The sequence below is a fragment of the Grus americana genome, chromosome 17 (assembly GCF_028858705.1).
Source record: "Grus americana isolate bGruAme1 chromosome 17, bGruAme1.mat, whole genome shotgun sequence".
Lineage (NCBI taxonomy): Eukaryota > Metazoa > Chordata > Aves > Gruiformes > Gruidae > Grus > Grus americana.
The window spans coordinates 2967394-2989608 of NC_072868.1; the positions used below are offsets into that span (position 1 = coordinate 2967394).

Consider the following 22215-nt stretch of genomic DNA (forward strand, 5'->3'; position numbering starts at 1 on the left):
GGAGGGGGACGGGGACGGCCCGGGGCTGGCCCACTGCGCTGGGCAGCGACACCACGGCCTGTGCGGCCGGGCCTGGCGGGGGTCTCGCGTTTAACTTGGGCCGCGGCGGAGCGGCGCCTCTGGCAGCGCCTCGGGGGTCCGTGGAGGCCGGGCCCCGCCAAGAAGGGCAGGAACAGCCCGGCGGCCGCACCTGCCCCGCTCGGTCTCCCGCCGCGGCGCCTGCGAGGGCACGCGGAGCCCGAGCCCCCGCCCCGCGCCTCTGCCGCTGGAGGGCCGCGCCCCCGGAGCCATGACCCGCTCCAGGCCGGGCCGCCCCGCGGGGCCGACAGCGGCGAGCGCTGCCCGAGCACCGCCCTCAGCGGGAGGGGGTGAGGCGGGACGCTCCGCGGGCCCCCCATTGGCTGCAGGACAGACGTTCCCCACCTATGAGCGGTTAAGGTGGCGCCGTCTATTGGCCAAGAGCGTCGATGGACAGCTGAAGGGGCCTATGCGCATGGCGGAGCCCCGCCTCCGGAAGCGTGCGCTGCCGGCAGCCGAGGCCGGTCCCGGCGGGAGGTGCGCCATGGCCGGCGGTGGGGACGCGCTCCGCGCCCTGCTCCGCGCCGCCAACGCCCTCCTGCAGCAGCGCCGCTACCATGCCGCGCTCGCCGTCCTCAAGGGCTTCCGCAACGGGGCCGTGTGAGTGCAGCCGGTGCGGCCGAGGGGAGGGATGGGGCGCCGGGCCTGAGGAGGGGGGCGTGTGTGGTGGGGTGTCTCGGTTCCGTCGGGGCCCAGCCGCCCCGAGGGCCGCGGGGAGGCCGCCGTGTGCCCTCCTTGCCTGTAAGGAGGCCGGGGCTGTTGTGGTAGAGGTTCAGGAGAGGCGTTTCCGTGCCTCTCACCGATAAGAGGGTTTTAACCGGTTTTGGCGTCCCCTTTGGGCCTGGCTTATTGGGGTGCACATTCTCGTAAGCCTGTGGCCTGGGCTCCTTCTGGTTTGGGCGGCTGCTGCTGCTACTGGGCTGGCTTAAGAGTAAGATGTAGTTGCTTAAGTAGCATAATAGGAATACAATCATTTGACAGCATAATACAAAAAGTCTGAAACACCTATTCGCTTTTGCAGTTATGGAGCAAAAATTCGTGCCCCACATGCCCTGGTGATGACTTTCCTGTTCAAGAGTGGAAGGTACGAACCCTAGTTCTGTGTTTGTTACTGCTCAGAATGCTTTCATTCAAGTGTTCAATCTTTCATGTTTCCAGAGGGCTTAAAAAGCAGAAAGATATGTGAGCCATGGTCATAGCCCGTTGTTCTGATAGCTACGTGGGACAACTCGTATGCACACAAATATACATACCCGTTGGGTCAGCCACTTGTGCAATGGTTGATGAGAACCAGCGAGCAGAGGAGAAATTAGCAGATGCAAACTGCTGCGCTCTGCTCTCCATTCAAATATGGGAAGCCAAGCTGTAGCAGTGCACCTTGTGGCTCTCCCTGCTTATGCCAGAGGTTTGCACTTAGGCAAAAAATAAGAAACAATGAAAAAAATAAAAAGCTCCTTGACTATTCATAGAATTAGACAAAAGCACAGTCCACAGTCTAAGTAGAGATGTTGACTGTGTTCTGATGAGTGAGCCGGGGGTGAAGGGATTTCTCCTCCCTCACAAAGTTGATGTTCTGCGGGGTACCTGCGCTGTCAGTCTAGACGGGTAGGCCAGAGGGGCATAGTGTCCAGGCTGAGTCAGTGGTCCTGCCTTCTTGCTCTTCTAATTGTCTGTTTCTTTTCTTCAGTTTAAGAGAGAAATTGAAATCGATTGCTCAGGCTACGTACACTCATTCCCGGAACCTGGCGTATTTTGTGTTCACCTACAAGGGGCTGATGGCATTGCAGTCCCAACTACAGGGGAAAAAAATTCCATTTCATTCTTTCTTTGCAGCCTGCATTGGAGGTTGGCTAGTGTTCGGTGAGAACAATGCCATCAACAGCCAGGTAAATGCATTTGTTGAAAGTTTCCTTGACAAAAAAAAAACCCAACAGATGGATGACCGTGTGCCAGGAGTTGGTATAGCCTGGCATGTTTCTGGTGCTTCTTACAACGTACCGTTTCTCTTTTATTACATTTCTCTTTGCACAAGTTCTGGTTTTGGCTGCGCTGCACTCAAATTGTGTGCCTCTGTGAACGGTACGTGCAGTTTGAGGGCTAAAAGCCCAAGTTTACCTCCAGAGCTGCACTTGTATACCTAGGAGGGCAGGCAGTCACGCAATCCGAAGCTGTTGGGTTACCCCACCTGTCATCCCAGCTGTGGTAACTGCTGCGTGCGCTCCTAGTCTGCCCACTTGCAGGGCCAAACCCTGTAGCTTGGACGTTGAGTGTGGAGCACAATCAGTTACTGAGCTATGCTTAGCTAAACCGGTTAAACTGAAAAAGCAGCTTGGGGAAGTTTGGTTGTTAGCACTCAGTCACAGATTAATCAGTCAATAAAACAGACGCAGATTAATGAAAAGTGTTTTACTTATGCAATCCCCTGCAAGAGTGTACTTTCAGTCTGGTTTTAGGATGTGTCCAGACTACCGAGTTTGTATCAGCTCGGCAGGTTAGCAGGGCTGCTCCGTGACTTCTATCAGCAGCAGCATCTGAGGTAGCATTAACTGAGCAAAAATGAAAGTTGTGCAACTGCAAAGATATGTTGCATCAAGTGTAACTTGTTGATTACTAAATTAGAGCACCAGCAGAGAAGTAGGACTTTGAGGACATAGGGAAGGCACAAACATCTCCAGTTATAAAGACTGCTTGGTATGTGAACCTACAGCCTGTTTGCTGTGAAGTTGGGTGAATTGCTTCCACCCCTCTTGCCTAGCTGATTGCTTCTAAATCGTTTAACCTGCCTAGTGTATCTGCTCAGGTTATTTACCTAATGTTCTTTGGGTTTTCTCTTCGTGCAGATTATTATGTACCTGCTGTCTCGTATCCTGTTCGGCTTGTCTCGGCTGGCAGTGGAAAAGGGCTATGTCCCGCAGCCAAAGCAGGATCCCTTTCCACTTGTCGCTGCTCTGATATGGGGAACAGTTCTCTGGCTCTTTGAATACCACCGGCAAACCCTGCAGCCTTCTCTGCAGTCCTCCATGACCTACCTGTATGATGATAGTAACGTATGGCATGACATTTCTGACTTTCTCATTTATAACAAAAGGACAGACAGCAAGTAAAACACCTTTGAATGGGAACACCTTCCAGCAGCTAAGGGAAAAGGTGATTCTGTTGCTCTTGACTGATGATTTTTTTTAAATTAACATCTATCAAGTACTGTTGCTTCTTGTGTCCTGGCCAAAAATGCTCTGATTAGTCTTCTCTTGGCTTTGTTTAGAGCAAGTAAACACCCCACAGAAACTTGTTGCAGTCCTCAGTGAGAGTAAAATGCCTGGGGGGAATCTTGAGTTAGAATAAGTCTTTTTTTTAAAAGAGGCCTTATTTTCCCTAGAAGTATGTGGTTTTATTTTTTAAAGGAACTAAATATAAAATGACAGCCTGACAGTAAGTGGGGAGTACGTCTAATCATGAAAAAAAAAATGTTCTAGGGATTGTCTGAATGCTCACAAGACAGAAGCGTTTTTCTGTGCTGCTGTGCTCACCGTAGTGTGATGGGACTGAGGGACCTGCTCAGGTCTGAAAGCAGGGACATATTTTTCTTGATTTCTGTGGACAACTGGAAATCTTGTTTAAACTATTACAAGGACAGTTGTGTGCTCCTTAAGAGAGTTTCTCTGCAGTTTTCCCTCAGGGAGACAATAAGATGTTTGAGAATAAAACTGTTGAGATTGTCTGGTAGAAGCCTGGTAAATCAGGCTTGGAAGGAATATTTTTACTCTGTTTCTTTCATGCACTTGGGCTGAATCTGTCCCTCTGCAGAGTGCACTAATTAATACCCTGTAATTATTTTAAACTTATTTGTAAAGTTTTTAAAAGCTGCTTGAACTAAATACCAAAAACAGTTATGCAACTTAGACTCCTTTGAAAACAGGCTGAGGCACGTTGCATGCCCTCAGATATCATGCTGGGTACTGTATACATAGAAGCGAGCAACACTTTTAACAAGCACTTTTATTTTGGTGGAAGATAAGCACATGAGTTTCTCTTAGGTCCAGAATCTTGAATATACTGGTAGTCTATGTGGGCTTGTTGCTGAGCCAGGTTGAGGCCATGGATGAACATACAAGTGAATCTTACTCTTAAAAATACGTCGCTGAGCCCCAGGAATAGCGCAGCATGTGCTGGGCTTTAACAGAAGACTGTCTAGATAGCTGAGAGAGAACGAAAACTGGTTTAAAATTAATAAAATTAAACTGTTAATAGTGCAAAGCACTCACACTGTTGTATAACACTATGCCATTCACTTAATGATGTACATTAAAATAATTCCTGACACGCTGGTTTTATGTGGTGATATTCACAAGAGAGTCATTAAGTTCCCTGTGCTAACCGTTTCCTTTTGGCTTTGTTTGCTCTCCCTGTACCCATCTGCTTTTCCGTCTTGACCTGACTGCGTCATTTCATAATCCTACTGATGCTGCTCTTCAGCATCTCTTGCAGTCTCTTTACGCTCCAGGCTCCAGCAATTTCTCGTATTTAATAGTATGACAGAAGTGGTACGTTTAAGTTCAGGTAGCTTCTGAGTAGAAAAAAAATTATCAATTTTTTCTTAAGTCATTTTTCCTTGTCTTCCTAAGCTCTTTTATGACTGTTACCATATTCTGAGCGCTTCTTTGCTTTTCCACTCTCCATGTCAGCAAGAGGGAGAGTGAAATGTTCCCCTCCCCATAGTCTGCCTGGTGCTGTCATGTTTGGGATTGAACTGTGTCCTGAGTGGCTCAGGTGGAGCAGGAACAGTCTTCTGGCTCTTGAACTGAATCTAACGCCAAGTCTGACGCTGTTCATCTCTTACAGTGTAGAGATGGAAGCTGCTGCTTCATCCCATGCAAATCCATGACATACCCATCTTTGGTGCCCAAAAGACAAGATGCTGCTTTGCATTAATAACTGTCCAGGGTGCCTTCAGCTTTTAACTTCATCTGCTATTACAGTCTGTAATGAATACTTGAATTTGAATATCAATCACTATTTAATCAGATAGACCCCAGGAAAGCTGTAGAAGTTAGGAATTGGTTTTGTTTCTTTGTAGTTAAATATTTTGTTTGGTCTAGATAAGTGTAAAGATTCAAGTACAGAAAAAGTACTGAAGCTACAGGTGAGGTCTGATTTCTTCATAAACATCATGTCTTTATTTGTACCACTGCTGGATATCTGAAGCAGCACAAGTGCAGCATTCTTATTTTTATGTCAGAAGCCTCAATGTTGTTCCAAATAAGAATGTTAATATTCTGCTAATATTGCTGAATTCCTACAAGCTTTGATGGGATTTCAGAAAAGCCTTCCAGAACCTGACAGCCATGGCTCAAGAATTTCTCCCTAGAACTATTAGACTTGCAAATCCTTGCCCATGTATAATTATTGTAGCAAAAGGTGGTGCAGGCTCTTTGTGTGAGCCGTGTGTCTATAAGAAGTTTTTAAACTTTTTAATTTATAGCTGGCATTCCTTTCTCTGAGAAAGGCTTGTGATTCCCTTGGAGGTGAAATCATTTTCTTGTGGTAGTAGCTCTGCCACTGCAGCCATGTGGCTGCTTGTGCAGTGCTTCTCTGGCCTTGCGAGGGAGTAGTGACCTGTCCTGTCCGTAGTATCAGTCCTCTCTAGATGCCAAAAATGAGGCAATAGCAAGTTTTAGTATCAACCTGGCAGCAGCGGCCATCGGTCGTCCTTGGTTCAAAACGCCCTTTTTCTTTTGGGAATCTATCACCAGCCTCACTTTCAAAGCAAACCGTGCCTGAGCCTCCAACCATCTGTACTTCTGATCCAGGAACCAGCTGCCATCCCTGGAAGACAAACTGCAGCTCATCCCAGGAGCGGGTCCCGTATAGCAGCAGCCATTAGCCGGGCGTTTGCGGACGGTTGGTTTTCCTGCTGCGTTGGGGCAGGACGTTAAGCTGCAAGTCACTTCTTTCCCCAGGGAAGTAATTGGAACAGTTCTTTAACGGCATTAGCCCGCATTGCTGTTTCTGTGACCAGATAGCTGGGGATGAACCCCCTTATGCTCCTGAGGTGTTGGAACAATGCGGGCGTGTAGTAAGGAAGTGAACTAGAAGTAATTTGTCTGAGTCAGACTTTTCAGATACATAAGTTACACTCCCTGCACTCCCCCAGCGCATTGTGTGGGGAATTGAGTCCCCTGTTTGTGTTCCTTTTTTATTAGCATTAAAACCAGAAGAAATAAAGAGACAGTTGGGAAGCCACCTGCGAATCGGCCAAATGCTTAAGAATCACAAAGAAGTGCCATTTTCTCCCCCCAGCCCTGATCGGTTTTGAATTTAAAGATGAGCATGCTTTTGTTTGCCTACATCAACTTTATTTTACCTTGTTATTTCTTCCTCGGCACCTGACTGTGAGGTGCTGAGTGCCTCTACAGAGGAGCTGAGTGTCTCAATGCTTAGCTTGGTTTGTCAAAAATTAGGATTTCTGGATAAAACTGAAGTGTACATTTTAAAATGATACTTCTTCAGATTTTAAGCCTCTTTTAGAGGCAGTTTTAAAGGTTAATGAATCAAACTGATCAAAAAGTTTTCGGCAAGCCTTGAATAGCAGACTGACTATACTGAGCTATTAATCATTTATTTTATGAAGGAACAAAGCAACCTCAGGGTTATTTACTGCCGCTGCATGCTGCCCTAGCATACCCACTGTGCTTCATTTGTCTTTGGAGGACAGCTTGTATGCTAGTGCTGGCTCTCTGGATTGCTGCAGAACTGTTTCCGGGACAATTACATTATTTAACAAAGGTGAAAATTAAATGGGGTGCATGACATTTGGTTTAGGTGAGGTGTTCTGTACTGTGTTTGATCCTTTCAGTTGAGGGGAGGATATTTCTGAAAGAAAAACTTGCGCTGGTCCAATTAATGCCACAGAGGAGCGATTACGGAGGTTGCGGCTGCTGTGAGGTGTGAACCTATGTTCGCAACGTGTTGGCGTGCTTTGTCCCGGTCACCATCCGTGTGTCTGGGCAATAACCACCCCTGCTCTGGACAGCTGGGTCAGGAGGGAGAGGCTGCAGGAGAGCTTTAGTATTGGTGCTGTGAGACTTTCTTGCCCTGGTAGAGTAGTTCAAGCTCTGCTTTAAACCGAGCTGGGTGGAGTGTAGAAGAGCGGGGATGGTCTCTGGCTGCTGAAGTGTCCATGGGGACCCTCTGTGCATGTGAAGCTCTGCATCGAGACGGGAGCCATCCATGGCTGGTGCTAGTGAAATAACCAAAACCCCGTGCAGAAACCCTCACACAGGAGAAACCGCTGTGACTCAAACTCATTTTCACTGCATCAGCACAAATACGACCTTTGGATGATATCCCGAGCCACATGCTGCTTCCTATTTGTCAGGTTGCGTTTGTCTTCCTGGCTCATGCCAACCTGAGCAGAATGCGTTCGGTTTTCTGATGCTGGTTTTGAAATCCAGCAGATAAGGGAGGAGAGAAAATAAGGCGTAGTGCTATCCAGTGTAATGCCTGTCTGCCACTGTTAATATTTTAGGGGTGCTAATCTTGAATTTTCAACCTGTGTGTTCATACCAGATTGCTGGAGGAGGTAACTTTTTTTCTTTACTTAGCAGAATTTGCATCTGTCTCATTTCCTTATGAGACTGGTGATGAGGAGAGGGGAAAACAAATGCTCTATAATACAAGTATTATTATCTCTGCTTTTGGTATATATTTTGTGTTCATAATTGCTGTGTAAGCCAGGCCCTGATTTTCTGACAGCGTAGAATAAAGTTAAGAACATAAACTCAGGTAACTTGTAATTATCCTGATCAGAATGCTTGTAGGAATATCTCAGGTTTTGGTTTTAAAACATGGAAAAGAGGGGGCAGAGAGTGTAGAAGTAGCTCTGTCCACTATGAACTGACTTCTTGGGCAGTGTAGTACATCGATCCAAGACTTTCTGCCAAACCCATTTGCAGATTATTTCTGTATAATCAGTCTTTGAATATGGTAATATTGTGCTTTCTATAATCATAATAAAAAACTAGTTTTTTTGTCTTTTTTTACTGTCATCATTATTAAGCTAAAATATATAAAGCAATGCTTAATTATTCCATGTTACTAGTCCTATATGTAGAGAAGTCATGCACAGAGTGCACTTTTGGCATCGGTTGTGCTGTCGTGTTACCAGCGTGGAGGCAATAGCTGGTGCTGCTTTGACCACACCATCAGATTTAACTACTGCAGCACTGGCTAGCTCGGGTAAGGATCCTAGCTGCAACGGCAAACTGCGGTGGCTGTCATCCTTTTTATGTTTTTTTGGGGGGGGGTTTTTTTTTGGGTTTTTTTAAGCATTAACTTTCCTATAGAGTAGCTGTTTGGATCGCTTAGCGTGGCCGTATCTTCAAACCAAGTGAGTCAAACTGGGGAGGTTTGTAGCATATACAAACGCAGTGTAAATGGGAAAGCATGACCAGCTCTTGCATTGCAGCTAGCAAAGAGTCCATCTGTCCCACTGGGAATTCTTGGGGTGACACAGTTACAGGGCAGACTGCTCCTCAGTGCCTTGCAGTCCGCCAGGAACGCAGGCGAGTGGTTGCAGAGAGCGTGCAACTGTTCGAAGAGAAGTCAGCTGGAGGAAGCTCTGTCGGTGACTGCCCTGCTCGTGTGTGGAGTCCTGGCTTCAGTCTGTGCGCCTGGTCCTGGCCCAAATGCTCCTCTCTAGGGCAGACAGCCTGCAGCAGGACCATCTGCCAGAGCAGGGCGCAGGTACGAGGCACTGGACATGAGTCTGAACCAGCTTTGCCTGTTAGCTAAACGAAATAAGGACATACACAAATAGTTAGACAAAACAAGGATGTATATAGATGATTTTGCTGCCTCTTCCAGGTTGGGAGCTGCTGTAGAGGTAACAGCTGCAGTAGTGCAGATAAAGTGGCTCCTGTGTGAGGATCTCCCTATGGTGGTCTTGATCCCAAGCAGAAGAGGGTCCCTCTGCGAGGGGAGCGCTGAGTAGCTGTAAGACAAAACTTCCTGCTTTGTAGCTGCTGCAATACCAGAGTGTCCAGCCCAGGCCCAGGAGAAGCCAAATTACCACCTCCAAACTGATGTCTGTCCTATCTTAAAGCAGGGCTTTTTCCCCTCTCAAAGCATCGTGCTGTACCCGAGTCCTTCTTCTGTTCCAAGTGAAGCTCTGAGTGAGCTACAGGTTTGGCTCTGACACTTTACCTGCCTTTTGGGTTCACAGTGCCAATGACCTGCTGGGAAGTGAACTTGGACTGGCTACAGTTACTAAGTCCAGGCAAAAGCTAAAGCACAGAAGACAACGTCAAGGGGTTTAGTCCCAAATGTACCCCTTGATGAGACCCAGGCTATTTGCACAACGCACCGCTGTGCAAGGAGAGAAACCCTTCAGCCTCTCCATTCCTCCACAGGCCTTGAGTGAAGGAAGTCCAAAAGCCTTGTCAAACAGAGTGGCTTTGGGGCTGGGATTTGAGAGAAAACACCTAAATCAGTGATGTTCTGCTGCTGCAAGCGAGCTTTTGTTATTCTATTTGCGCTATCAGAAAATGGCTTCAGTTCCCATAGGAAAGAGGCGATGGCTAAGGTGACTGAGGTGGAGGGCAGTAAGGTCAGGAGAGCAGGACTACGGGGGCTCTGGGCTTTCCCCAGCTGCCTGTCCCCTCCGCAGGTGCTCTGGCTGCGAGAGCGTGCCACGCCGTCGGCTCGCCGTCATCTGAACCAAAGCACGACGCAGTCATTCCAGTGCGAGAGCTCAGTGCAGTCTGTACGGGAACTGCTGAAGGCAGGACACGCTGCGGCTGACAAGGACAGTAATTGTGCTTCTGGGACACCTACACGCTAAGGTTAACTGAGGACAGGGATGCAGGTTTGCCTCCTGCCAGCTCTCCTCCTGCCTGCTCCCACTGCCAGGAGATGATTTTGCAGTGTAGATACCTGCCCCGCTCCGGGCTTTTCCTTCAGCGCAGGGACCAGCAGACCCCTCGCCCCAGGCTGTCCCCAGGCGCAAGGCAGCCGAAACCCACCCGAACCCATTGACTGCTGCGGGGTAAATCCAGCCGGGGTACAAAGCGTATGAATAGCCTTCCTGATCCTCTCCGTGACCAAGTGGGGCCAGAGACAGGACTTTATCTTTGTGCAGCACCCACCAGACAGCTAATCTTGAGAGCACGTCTCTACTCCTTGGCAGGGCTGGTGAGGCTGGGAGGAGGCTGCAGCTGTGCGGGACACGGGATTCATCTGCTTTCCCTCACATGCATGCAAGAAAAGCCCCTGATCTTCCTTCTCCCACCAGCATTTGCCTTTCATTTATCTTCACAACCTCCCTTTTTCAGAGCTGCCAGCACCAAAAGCCTTGGAGAAGTTGCAGCACGGCGAGGCAGCATGGGGGAAAGGTGGGCAGAGCGCAGCCTGCTCCCCCTGAATAAGCTCCCATGTGAATTTGGGGGGGGGGGGGGGAACCCAGCCTTTGTGAGCAGAGCGGGAGCAGCTGGTGCAGCAGCTGTGTCCCAAACCCTGCCGTCACCCCAGGAAGCGCCTGGCCGAGGCTCCCCGGGGACGGGGAGAGCACTGCCAGCCATTCGCTCCCGCCCGGCTGTTGGGGTTGCCTTTTTCCCCCCTCCCCAGATGGAAGAAACATTAACTGTGTGCAAACATCTGGTCTAACTGTTGCTTATGCTTCACAGTAATGATGATACTGCAGTGCGAGGGCTCCGGAGAGCGGGGCCTTGAATATTAGAAGGGCCAAGTGTTAATTAACTGTATTAATTTCCTTTAAGCAAGGCAGCATTTCTGTTTGCTCTTTGCTGATGGAGAAATGAGGTTTGGAGAAGTGATATGATTGGTCACGGACACGCAGTATGTTACTGGTGTGTTTAAGGATGTAGTAGGGATCCAGGGAAATCACGTCACCGCTCCGTGCTGGCTGTCCTGCAGGGGAATTGCGGCCGCTGCCAAAGTATCCAGCATAAAATCCTTTAACGCCTGAAACCTGTTAGGCCAGCGCAGGGGACTGCGTGTCAGGATCTGCTCTGCAGCAGAGGAGTTAACTCATCGCTGCGAATGCCTCCTGCATCCCACGCACTGGTGGAAAAAACACCCCGTCTCCTGCATCCCAGGCAGGTCGGGGTTGGCAGCGGGGACGGAGCCAGCGCTGAGCCACAGCCCTGCCTGGCGGCAACAAGGGGCTGCGGGCCACCGTGCTCGACCACGGGGCCCCCCCTGGGACGCGTGTTGCACCTTGGGGGGGGGGGGTACAGAGGGGTTTTGGGTGCCTGGCTGAGACCCACGCTTTGCCCATGAGCTTCAACATCTGTGGGCCCTGGGAAAGACCTAGTCTTTAAAAGCAAGTTTTTTTATTAGAAGGATATATGTAATTTTTTTCCTTTTTAATTTTGCCTTCTCATGCAGCACGAGGGTTATCGGCATCCTGCACGCGGGAGATGCTGGTGGCAGGAGCCGCCCGTGCCGTGTCTTGTGGGTGGACTATCATCTCTCTCTGCTCCGGCTGCCACCCCCTCTGCCCGCACCGACCTGCCGCTGGAGATAGCTGCCAGCACGGTCAAGTGCAGAGTTTGCTTCCGGCAGAGCTGTTTCTCCGTGTCGCCCTGCAAGGGGTTATGAACTCGTGCTGAAGAAGCTGATCCACAGCTGTTTGGTGGTTGGAAACACAAAATGCCGTGAATCATCCGGCAACCGGACGGAGCAGGTTGCAGCGCCCAGTCTGCATGAGCTGGACCCCTCGGGCGGTATCAGCGCCCAAAGCCCCAAGACGCGCCCGACGGCCTCGTCCACGGCCTCGTCCACGGTCTCGGGACAGGTTCGCAAGAGGGGAGGTGGGACAAGAGCCCCAACACCGCCCGGAGAGCGCTGTCCCGCAGGGCAGCAGAGCTCCCGCCCGACGGTTGTTGCACCCCAGCACGGCTGCGCGCCCCTCCGTGCCCGCCGGCGTGCGTGCCCCTGCGGCGAGGGGATGCTGCGAGCCTGGACTGGGGTCACCGCCACCCCCGGGGCGGGGACACGTCCGGGGGCACCCCCCGAGCCCACCCTCTTCTCCACCGGTGTCTCAGCCGGCCCCACGGGCGGGCAGAGTCCGCGGGGGGGGGGGGATGAGGGGCGAGATGGACTTCGCTCGTGGGTGTGGGAGTGTGCCAGTGCCCTCCTCCTCCTCCTCCGCCATCCGGAGAGCAGCTGCGCCCGCAGCCGGAAGCCCGTCACCCCGACGGGGCAGGACGTGGAGGCCGGGGCACAGAGAGCCCTCCGTGCGTGACGGTGCTGCGTGGCCAGCTTTTCGCGAGGGAAAAGCTTAAGAAAGACCACGGGTGGGCAAAGCACGGCCCGGGAATGCCCCGGAGCGGGAACCCCGGCGGGGGAGGGGGTGTGGCGGCTGCCGCCGCTCCCCCGGCCCGGCCCCGCCCCCGCCGCGTCCCCGGGCCGCCCCCCGATTGGCCCCTACCTCGGCGCGGCGCCGCCGATTGGCCGCCTGTCAGCGCGTCCGGCGCCGCCGCCCGCGACCAATAGGCGAGCGGCACCGCCCGTCGCTTCGGCGGCGGCGACCAATGGAGCGGCGCCCACCAGCCCCCGCCGCCAATGGGCGGGCAGCGGGGAGGCTCGCGCCGCTTTCGCGGCAAAAAGGATTTGGCGCGCAAAGACGCGCGGGGCCGGCGCGCCGAACAATACGGCGGCGGGCGCGGAGCCGAGCGGAGCGGAGCGGCCCCGCGCCCGGCATGGGCCGCGCCCCTGCCCGCGCCCTGCCCGCCGCGCCGCCCGCCGCCCCGGCCCCGACGGCCATGTGAGCCATGGCGGCGGCGGCGGGCGGCGCGGCGGGGCTGGCGGCGCTGCTGGGCAGCGCCTCCCCGCACCTCCTCATCGTCTCCGCCGCCGAGGAGCCCGCGGGCGGCGGCCACCCCGACGCCGACCTCTTGCTTTTCGCCACGCCGCAGCCCGCCCGTCCCGGCGCCGCGCCGAGACGGCCCGCGCTGGGCCGCCCGCCGGTAACCCCCGGGACCGGGACGGGGAGGGGGGCGGCGCGGGAGCGCGGGGCTGCGGAGCCGGGGACCCGGCGGGCCCCTGCGATGCACCGGGCCCGTGCTACGTACCGGGCCGCACAATACTGGGCCGCGTCGAGCCGGGCTATATACCGGGCCGGGCTGTGCTGTGCCACGCCGCACTGTACTGCTCCGTGCCGTGCTCCGTGCCGTGCTCCGTGCCGTGCACCGTGCCGTGCTCCGTGCCACGCAGCACACCTGCCGAGCGCGGCCCTTGCCCAGCTGCCGCTCCGGAAGCCGCACGCCCGGGCTCTGGGCCGCGCTTTGCCTCCCCCCTCCTGCAGCCTGCGCCTGCTCTGGGGCGCTCCCCACAGCGTGGCGGGGCCCCCCGCGCCGGGACCAGCACCCCCGCCCCCCCGCTGGCGTGCATGGCAGCCGGGGAGCCGCTCCTGTCAACCCGTTCCTGCCGGGAGCGGGGGCTGCCGTACTGCGGTCCCTGGGGGGGTCCCTCGCAGCCGCCCCCGTCACCAGCGCTGTGGGGGGCAGTGGGTGGGTGCCCTGGGTGGCCGTCCCTCCGATGAGCCGCATCCCTTCGCAGGTGAAGAGGAAGCTGAACTTGGAGACGGATCACCAGTACATAGCAGAGAGCCTGCCGGTGGGCCGGGGCAGGGCCAGGAACCCCACTAAAGGTACCGGCCCCGCTCCCCCTGTCACCCCCCACCCCGGCCGGCCCAGCCTGGAGCAGCGGGTCCGGCAGCCCCGCTCTGCTGCCCACGCCCTGGGCTGCGCCTCTGGGCTCCTCCCTGGCAGCTTCTCCCCATCGCTTTGTGTTGGTTTGGAGAGGCTGTTCCTGGGGCTGGGCTGTGCCTGGCCGCTCTCTCCAGCCCGTGCTGCTGTCCCCTGAGCTGGTGGCACAGTTGTGCCTGACCATCTGCTGGGCACCACACCGGCTCCGTCCCTCGCTGTGGGATGGAGCTGTAGCCTCTGGCATGGTGTCAGTGCAGTGTCCCAGGTGGACTCTTCGTCATCTCCCCCCTGAGCCCTGCCTGGCACCTTGGTGTCACAACGACTGAGCACGGGTCTCAGAGCCCACGCCAGGTCCTGCAGCATCCTTCCCGTGGAGGATTTGGGGAGCTCACCCCATTGCCCTGAGAAAGCAGATGGGTTTCAGGGTGCCAGCTGTGGAGGGGTGTTTTGGGACTTCTCAGCTCCAGCGCTGGGTTTCCCTTGTGGCTAAATCATGCTTGTCTTCTGTGGCTGGCAGGGGCCAAGTCTCCTGGAGAGAAGTCTCGCTACGAAACCTCGCTGAACCTTACCACCAAGCGCTTCCTGGAGCTGCTGAGCCAGTCGCCTGACGGCGTGGTGGACCTCAACTGGGCGGCTGAGGTCCTGAAGGTGCAGAAGAGGCGCATCTACGACATCACCAATGTCCTGGAGGGCATCCAGCTCATCACCAAGAAGTCCAAGAACAACATCCAGTGGCTGTATGTCCCTGGGCCGGGCTCGTGGGGCTGTGGCTGGCTGTACCCCAGGATGGGGAGCTGCCTGGGCCGGGCTCAGGGTGGAACAGGGTCTTGCTGGGATGGAGAAGCTCAGAGCAGTGTCATCAGAGCATCTGCTGGGTGGTCGAGTGGTGACTTGCCATTCACGTGGGCCATGGCCCTGGGTGAGGGCAGTGCCCAACTGCAGGTGGTTCCTGAGAAGCATTGGCATCCCTGTGTTGTCCGCGAGTCCCCCTTGGGCTCCCTGAGCCAGCCTGGGGAGCAGGGGGCTGCGTCCGGGCTCAGGGAGGGGACCCCAGCGCTGTGCCCTACTGGGAAATCCCTGCAAGGCTGATTCCCTGGGTATGGGGTGGGATTTAGCCTGGCCCAGGTGGGACACTGCATGGGGACAGGGACAGCGTGGGGCAGAGGTAGCCTTGGGGTTTGGCTCCTGACAGCTGCGGTGCTCCCCAGGGGCAGCCAGGCCACTGTGGGGGCCCCTGGCCGGCACCGGCTGCTGGAGAAGGAGCTGCGGGAGCTGCAGGCGGCCGAGCGGCAGCTGGACGACCTCATCCAGACGTGCACGGTGCAGCTGCGCCTGCTCACCGAGGACCCCGCCAACCAGCAATATCCTTTGGTGTGGGGCTGGGATGGGGCTGGCTGGGTTGGGGGGCACGCTGTTGAGCCCCGAGGTGAGCCTAGCCATGTTGCAGGCAGGGTGTTTCGCTGCCTGCCCTGCTGCTGTGTGAAAGCATCCCCGTGTCTGCTCCTTGACCCGTCACACCGCAGCCTATGTGACCTGCCAGGATCTCCGCAGCATTGTGGACCCCTCGGAGCAAATGGTGATGGTTATCAAAGCCCCCCCGGAGACCCAGCTGCAGGTCTCAGACCCAGCGGAGGTGAGCTGGGGTCACCCTCTGCTCCCCATGTCTGCACGGCCCTCGGCAAAGTGCAGCCCAGGCTCCCTGGGCCTCCTTGTGCCTCCTCCTCTCACTCCTCTCCCCTTTCCCCAGGCTTTCCAGGTCTCTGTGCGAAGCACTCAGGGCCCCATCGATGTCTTCCTCTGCCCCGAGGACAGCTCGGGGGTCTGTAGCCCCGTCAAGAGCCCCTTCAAAGCCCCCGCAGAGGACTCGTCCCCCGGCCATTCGCAGCCCAGAGCCTCCCCGCTCCTGCATCCCGCCCAGGATGTGAACATGCCGCTGCTGCCTGGAGGGCAAGGTGGGCGGCCGGGGCTGGGGACAAGTTGGGGTAGGGGACGGGGTGCTGGCATGGTGGCTTTGGCTGGTGGCTCTCGCTGTGTTTGCAGCTGTGAGCCCTGCTGCTGTCAGCACAAGAAGGAGCCCGGGTGATGCTCGGGCACCTCAGCAAGGTGGGGAGGGGGCAAGGCAGGTTCTCCTGCATAGCCAAAAACTGCTTTTTGGGTTTTTTGGGGGCTTTTTGGCAAGTATTGTGGGATTTACGGCTGTTTCCCATCCCCGCAGAGACGCTGCTGCCAGGGACGAGCGTGCTGCCTGGCAAATGCCCGGTGGAGGAGGTGAGCCTCTCGCCGCTGGCCTCCATGGACGCCCTCCTGGAGCAGAGCAGGGAGGATTTTTCTGGTTTCCTGGCGGACGAGTTCATCAACCTGTCACCGCCACAGGCGCAGGACTACCACTTCGGCCTGGAGGAGGGTGAGGGCATCAGCGAGCTCTTTGACTGTGACTTTGGGGACTTCACGCCCTTGGACTTCTGAGGCTCTGCCCGGATGCTCGCAGGGCATCTACCAGGCAGGGGGGGCCCACGCCTGGGCTCCTGCCCTCGCAGGCAGGGCAGGCAGCCCCTCCGGCTGCAGCATCCACAGCTCCTCTCCCCGTCCGTTTTTGCAATATTTTCTTCTTATCCCTCCAGCCCCCCCAGCCCAGCAGGGGCCGGTGGCGTCCCCAGCTCCAGCCCAGCGAGGGGGATGCCAGGGTGGGGGTCCCCCCAAGATGGGACCCACTGCAGGGCCCTGATCACGGGGCAGGGGGGGCTGCCCAGGGCAGAGCCACTGCCTGCCCCCCTCCCCAGGTGCCCGTTACAGAGCTTTAAGCAGTCCTGTGTATAGATTTGATTAATTTATTATTGTCCCCTGGGGACAGTGTGTAATTTCCCGGTGGGGGGCTTCGGTGGAGGCTGTGCAGCAGAATGGGGGTGCCGAGAGGTTTCGTCACGCTGGGAAGGGGGTGGTGGAGATGTGGGGGGCACTGGGTCGAGGCTGTTTCCCCCTGTGTTGGGGGGGCTGCCCGCAGCCCAGCTGAGTGTCGGGTATTTATTTATTATTTATGGCGCGTGGGAGCTCTCCCGGGACGCGGGGGGGGGCAGGAGGGAGTGGAGGGACAGTGCTGGCCAAGGGGGGACATGGAGGGTCCCGCCGGGGACTCGCCGGCACGTCCTGGCTTTGCTCGTGGCCAAAACGGGGCTGCTGGCGAGGCCACCGCGGTGGCAGGGGGCTGCGGGAGGGGGGATGGGGCTGGCGACCCTGGGACCGTGTGTGTGTCCCCTCGGGGGGGGACACAGGGGTGTCCTGGGGGGTGCATCTCTGCGGGCGAGGACCTAACGCTGTCTCCAGGCTTTTTCTTCCCCTCCTGACGCAGACGTTCAGCCTTTCGGCTCATCTCCCCCTCTCTTGCCCACTGGGGCTGGGGGAGGTGGAGGGGAGGGGGTCCTGGTGCCCCCCGGGCCTGGGCTGGAGACGCACTTTCACTTTTACTGCCTTTTAACAAGCTTGTGTTCCTCTGAGCTTCGTAATTAATAAAGGTTTCTACTGACCCCTTCGGTGTAAGGCTGCGCTCGGGCGGCTGGGGGTGTTAGGGGTGGTGGGGGCTCCAACCTGAGAAACCAAGGGAGTTTTGGGTTATTTTGTGGGGGGTTTTTTCCATTTTGAACTTGAAATGCATGAGCAGGTATGTCACTGCCTGGGGCTGCAGGAAGTGCTTTGGTCCTTGGGGGGTTTATTCCCCCCGACACGTGTGGGGTGGGAGCTGGGGCTGCTCCTGCAGAGAGTCTGTTCCCAGGGGGACAGGACGATGGCTCGGGGGGAGGGGGGGTCACTTCTCCTTTTGGCAGCCCCTGGCCCCATCCAGCTCCCCCTCCTCTGCCTGCCCCTGGTTTTGGGGCCCTGTTTGCAGAGGGGTGCCCGTGGCTGCAGCTCCTGCATGGAGAGGAGGAAGGCAGCGTGGGGCCGATGTGAAACCAGCCCGTGCATCCACCACACCAGCGTTCCCAGTTACTTCCCAGCTTCCCCCGTTTGCCCCGGCACCTCTTGATCCTGCCCGAAGGCAGCTGCCAGCACCGGTTCACGGCCCAAAGTTCAAGGTCGCCATGTCACTGCTCCCTGGGGATGAGCTGGCTGCAGCCCTGATCCTGAGCGCCCCAACGCCCTCTGCAGCACACCGTCCCCTTTCTGGGGAGCGAGGGACATTGGGGACCCCCTGGGGAGGGATGCTCAGAGACTCCAGGGACCCCTGGCAGCCCGGAGCGGGCCCATGGGTGCCATGTCCCCTGTTCCAGCGGCAGGCAGGGACGTACCACTCCTGTCCCGTGTTTGTGTGCTCGCTCCCCTCGTTCTGCCCGGCCTCCCGTCTGCTTCTCCTTTAAACAGCTGGATAAATATTTCACCCCGGACCGCGTTGCATAAGCTCACCCTGCTCCCGCGCCAGCTTTTGTAGGGAATGGGAGCCCGGGTTCAGGCTGGGCTGCTGGCAGGTGCTGGGGTGGCACAGCGAGCCCATCACCCCTGCCTGGCCTCCCACCTCTGCCCTCGTGTCTCCATCCCCGCACCCAAGCGCAGTGCTCGGTTCCTCGTGCTGCCACAGGATTGTTCTTGCTGCAGGACACGCGTGGATAGCGGTGTGTAGGGTGGCTCAGCGCCGTCTGTGGTGCCAGCTCCCCCACCGTCCCCAGCCCAGCCCTCTTCCCTGCAGCCCCCCAGGACCGGCCGGGGCTCGGGAGCGGGGCTGTGGCGTGGAGGGGAGTGTGCCGTGCCGTGCCAAAACCCAGCGGCCAGGAGGGCAATGGCACACACAGCCTGTCTGTGCCCTGTGCTTGAGCGGGATGAGCCGGTGGCTGTCACGCTGTTGCCCCATCAAACGAGGTTTTTCAGGCAGTTAAACTGAACGAGCTCTCTGGCTGCTCCGGTCCGTGGGGCTCCTGGCCCACAGAGCCAGAGGCAGGAGACCAGGGTGGGTGGGCACGGCCCTGGTCCCCTGCCTGCTGCGTCCTTCTTTACAAGGTCAATGTTTGTCACCTGAGGTGACAGAGGTGCTGAAGCTGTCAGGATTTACCGCAGGGCGCTCAGCCGCACGCCAGTGCATCCTCATCCCCCCCTTAGCAAGATCCGGCCCTCCTTCTCCTCTCCCTCTTTTAGTTTCATTTTCACGGAGGGTGCTGGTGATCTGCGGTGCTGCCCGAAGGGCTGAGACCCCGGCGAGGGGAAAGTGGCTGCTGGCTTTCCCGGGAGCCAGCGGGCGCAGGGAGAGGACTCACGCCAACGTCCTGAGCTCTGCAGGGCTGTTCCCGCCAGCGATCTAATCCCCTGGTAGCAGCACAGCTTTTCCCTTTTCCCCTGAGCAAAGGCGGACCTCTCTGATGGCGTTCGCCATCACATTCGCCTGATGGGGAACCTCATGGGATGACGAGCCCTTGGGACTCCCTGTCCCCATGAAAGCAGCTCCCCCCCCCTCCCAGGAACAGGACCGCGTCCCCCAGAGCACCATAAAAATAACCTCTCTGCCTCCCAGGGGTGATTCGTGATGCAGCTGAAGGGCTTCCCTCCTGCTATTTTGAATCGCTGGAGAAAGAGCTGATGGCAGCTCGTGTAGGGGCTCTCGTTTCCGAAGAGCACGTGGCGGCTTTGGGAAGCGGCCCCAGGTGCTGCCGGGTTTTATGAGCTGTCTGCGCCAGGGATGCTTTTCTTTGTTGGGCAAAGCAGGCGCGGTGCAGGAGATGGGCACGCTGCACACATCCTGCGTGCCCCATGGGTCCTTGGCTCCTGTTCGCTCCCATCTCCCACTCCCTGGCAGCAACCCTGCAGGGACCGTGCCCGTCCAGCTCTGGGGGTGCCCGGTGCCGTCGGGCTGCGGTGGCGGCTCCATTGGCACCGGCAAACGCTGCGGCGGGCGGGTGGGCATCCACAGACTGAGCTGTGCCGGATGCGGACGTGGTGCTGAGCCCAGGCAGTCGTGGGGTCTCCCGTCCCCACACCGGGAGGTTTGGTGGCAGAGGAGTCAGGAGAGCCCGAGAGTGGGATGAGCTCTGGGACAGGCTGGCAGTGACTGGGCGCAGCATTAGATGCTGACACAGCATAAAGCTTGCCAGAATTGATACCTTTGATCTAATCGCCCTCAGAGAGCCCGGGCAGGTTTTGGGGTCTCTCTAGGTCCCTGCGGTACATCTGGCCCGGGATGCCGTGGTCCTGCCAGCGCTGCCAGCCGCCTGCCTCGCTTCTGCCTCCCACCCCCTGCTTCAATATTTCCATTTCTGAAAACCACCCGGGTTCCTTCCGCGAGGAAGTAGCTCGGGGAGGTGAAGCGCAGCATTGTTTATTCACGTGACGCCGGGAAGCGGGCGCTTCGTTTAATTCCTGCCTGGTTGTGCCCCCCCAACCTGGGGTGCAGAGCTGAGCCCTGGCATGTCCCCCCCAGCCGAGGCCGTGTCCCCCTTCCCTGCCGGTGGCTTTCGGGGCACGCTTTGGAAGCTTTGGAGGTGCCTGTGGAAGGAGCTGGGGGCACCTGCTGCCTCCTGCCACCGGCAGAAGTTCTGCCCCGGACTTCGCCCTCTTTCCAGCGGCTCCTTCCCACACTGAAACTCCTGCTGACCCCGAGGCGCCCCGACAGGGACCGAGCATGGATTTTAGCAACACGGGAGTGCGGAAAGGCCCCCCGCAGGGCTTTGCTTTGATCCACGGCAGAGCCCCGCCATCACCCTAGCCCCTTCCCATGCTCCCTGGCAAGGTGATCCTCCGTCCTCGCTGCCACAGGGCCTCCCCTGCCTGTTTCTGGAGTACCTGCCTCCATTTTAGTGTGATCTGATGATGGCCATGCTCGACAGCTCCAGCTCTTGGACCTCTTTCTGCCTCCCCGGGGCGGGGGACAGCCCTGTGCCGCGTGGGCTGTGGGTGCACGCGCCCCCCCGGAGCCCTTGGATACCCCCGCCAGGTCCCAGGTGCACTTTTTCCGCCTCTTTTCCCTTGCACACGCCCGGAGAAGCCGGGAGATGGTAAAAATAACTATGATGCATCCTTGCAACTGCTCCGGGCTCAGCTTGCAGCCGGTTTTCCTCGGGGGAGGAGGAGAACGAGTGAACTACACGTGCTGCGGCTCCGTCACGTTGGGCTAGGAAAGCGTCTTGGATTTGAGACCTGGGTTAAGAGAAGCCAAGCTCAGCGAAACGGGTTGGCCTCGAGAGGTCCATGTGAAGGGAGAGGTGGTGCAGATGGGGGCAAGCCTGGCTGGGATTTTGCATCCAAGCGAAACTGGTGCATGCCCCGTTCTGTAAGTAAAATCCTGGGATACTCCGAGAGGGATGGGACGAAGCCCACCACCCCAGGAAGGCACCGCACCATCTGTATCCCGCGTGCAGTCTGAAGCTCTGCCCAGGCATGGCTTAATCTAGTTTATTTATCTAATTATCTGTACGGACATGGATGTCCGTCCCATTCCTCTCTGCGTGCGCAGGCCTCCGGGTGCCTGTGCCGGGCAGGGATGGAGGCAGCTCCTGCCTCCTCCTCCTCCTCCCCAGCCAGCCTGTCCCCCCCTGCTGCAGCCCCCGCTTGGCGCAGGATGGGGGTGTCACATCTGCTGCTGGTACTGGGCACCCAGCGCCCCTGGTACGAGCCCCTCACGCCCGGCGTGCCGCGCCAGAGGGAAGCAGCACTGAGCAAAGGCTGCCTGGCACCGCGGGCACGGAGGAGCTGGCACCACCGGCAAGTCATCTGAAACCACTCCGGGTGGCAGGGGGAGCACCCCAGGGCCAGCCGCAACCACAGTGGGACCACCCATGGCCAAAACAGGCCACCCCAGGGCCAACCCGGGCAGCCAGGGCTACCTGTACCCATACTGACACCTCACACGGTCACAGTGTGACCAACCGGGGCAACCAGGGCTACCGTGGGGCCAACAGTGACCATCACCCATGGCCAAACTGGGACCAGCTGGGACCACACTGGGGCAACCAGGGCTACCCTGGGGCCAGCAGCATCCACACTGGGACCACCATTGCCGAACCGGGACCAACTAGGGCAACCTGGGCAACCTGGATCCGACAGCGACCACACTGGGACCACCCATGGCCAAACTGGGACCAAGTGGGGCAACTGGGGCTGCCCTGGGGCCAACAGGGACCTCACTGGGACCAAACCGGGACCAACTGGGGCAACCAGGGATGGTCACACCACCACAGTGTGACTGCCCAGGGCCGCACCGGGACCACCGTAGGCTGCATTGGAGGAAGCGGGAGCACAGTGGGGTGCACTGGATGCATGCGGGGCCAGCCCGGGGCAGCCCCACAGCCCACGGGGCCGCGGGAACGAGCGGCCACCGCCCCCGAGGCAGTGACCGCCGCCGCCCCGCCCCTCTCCCTTCCGCCAACGACAGGCGCGGCCCTGAGACGCCAATCACCGGCCGCGGCCAACCGGATCTCCGCTGGGGCGGGACCTCGGC

At 57.4% G+C, this 22215-nt stretch overlaps 2 protein-coding genes across 2 annotated transcripts; both read left to right on the forward strand.

Moving 5' to 3' along the window:
- Positions 1-170: 170 nt before the first annotated feature.
- Positions 171-4398, forward strand: PXMP4 (peroxisomal membrane protein 4). Its single transcript, XM_054845885.1, has 4 exons — positions 171-678; positions 1100-1162; positions 1766-1964; positions 2919-4398. The coding sequence occupies exons 1-4, from the start codon at positions 290-292 to the stop codon at positions 3180-3182; spliced, it is 915 nt and encodes a 304-aa protein (XP_054701860.1). The 5' UTR covers positions 171-289; the 3' UTR covers positions 3183-4398.
- A 7918-nt stretch (positions 4399-12316) lies between these two features.
- E2F1 (E2F transcription factor 1) lies at positions 12317-16902 on the forward strand. The gene is made up of 7 exons (XM_054845879.1): positions 12317-13064; positions 13657-13747; positions 14323-14542; positions 15014-15166; positions 15324-15438; positions 15553-15757; positions 16021-16902. The coding sequence occupies exons 1-7, from the start codon at positions 12870-12872 to the stop codon at positions 16269-16271; spliced, it is 1230 nt and encodes a 409-aa protein (XP_054701854.1). The 5' UTR covers positions 12317-12869; the 3' UTR covers positions 16272-16902.
- Positions 16903-22215: the final 5313 nt, after the last annotated feature.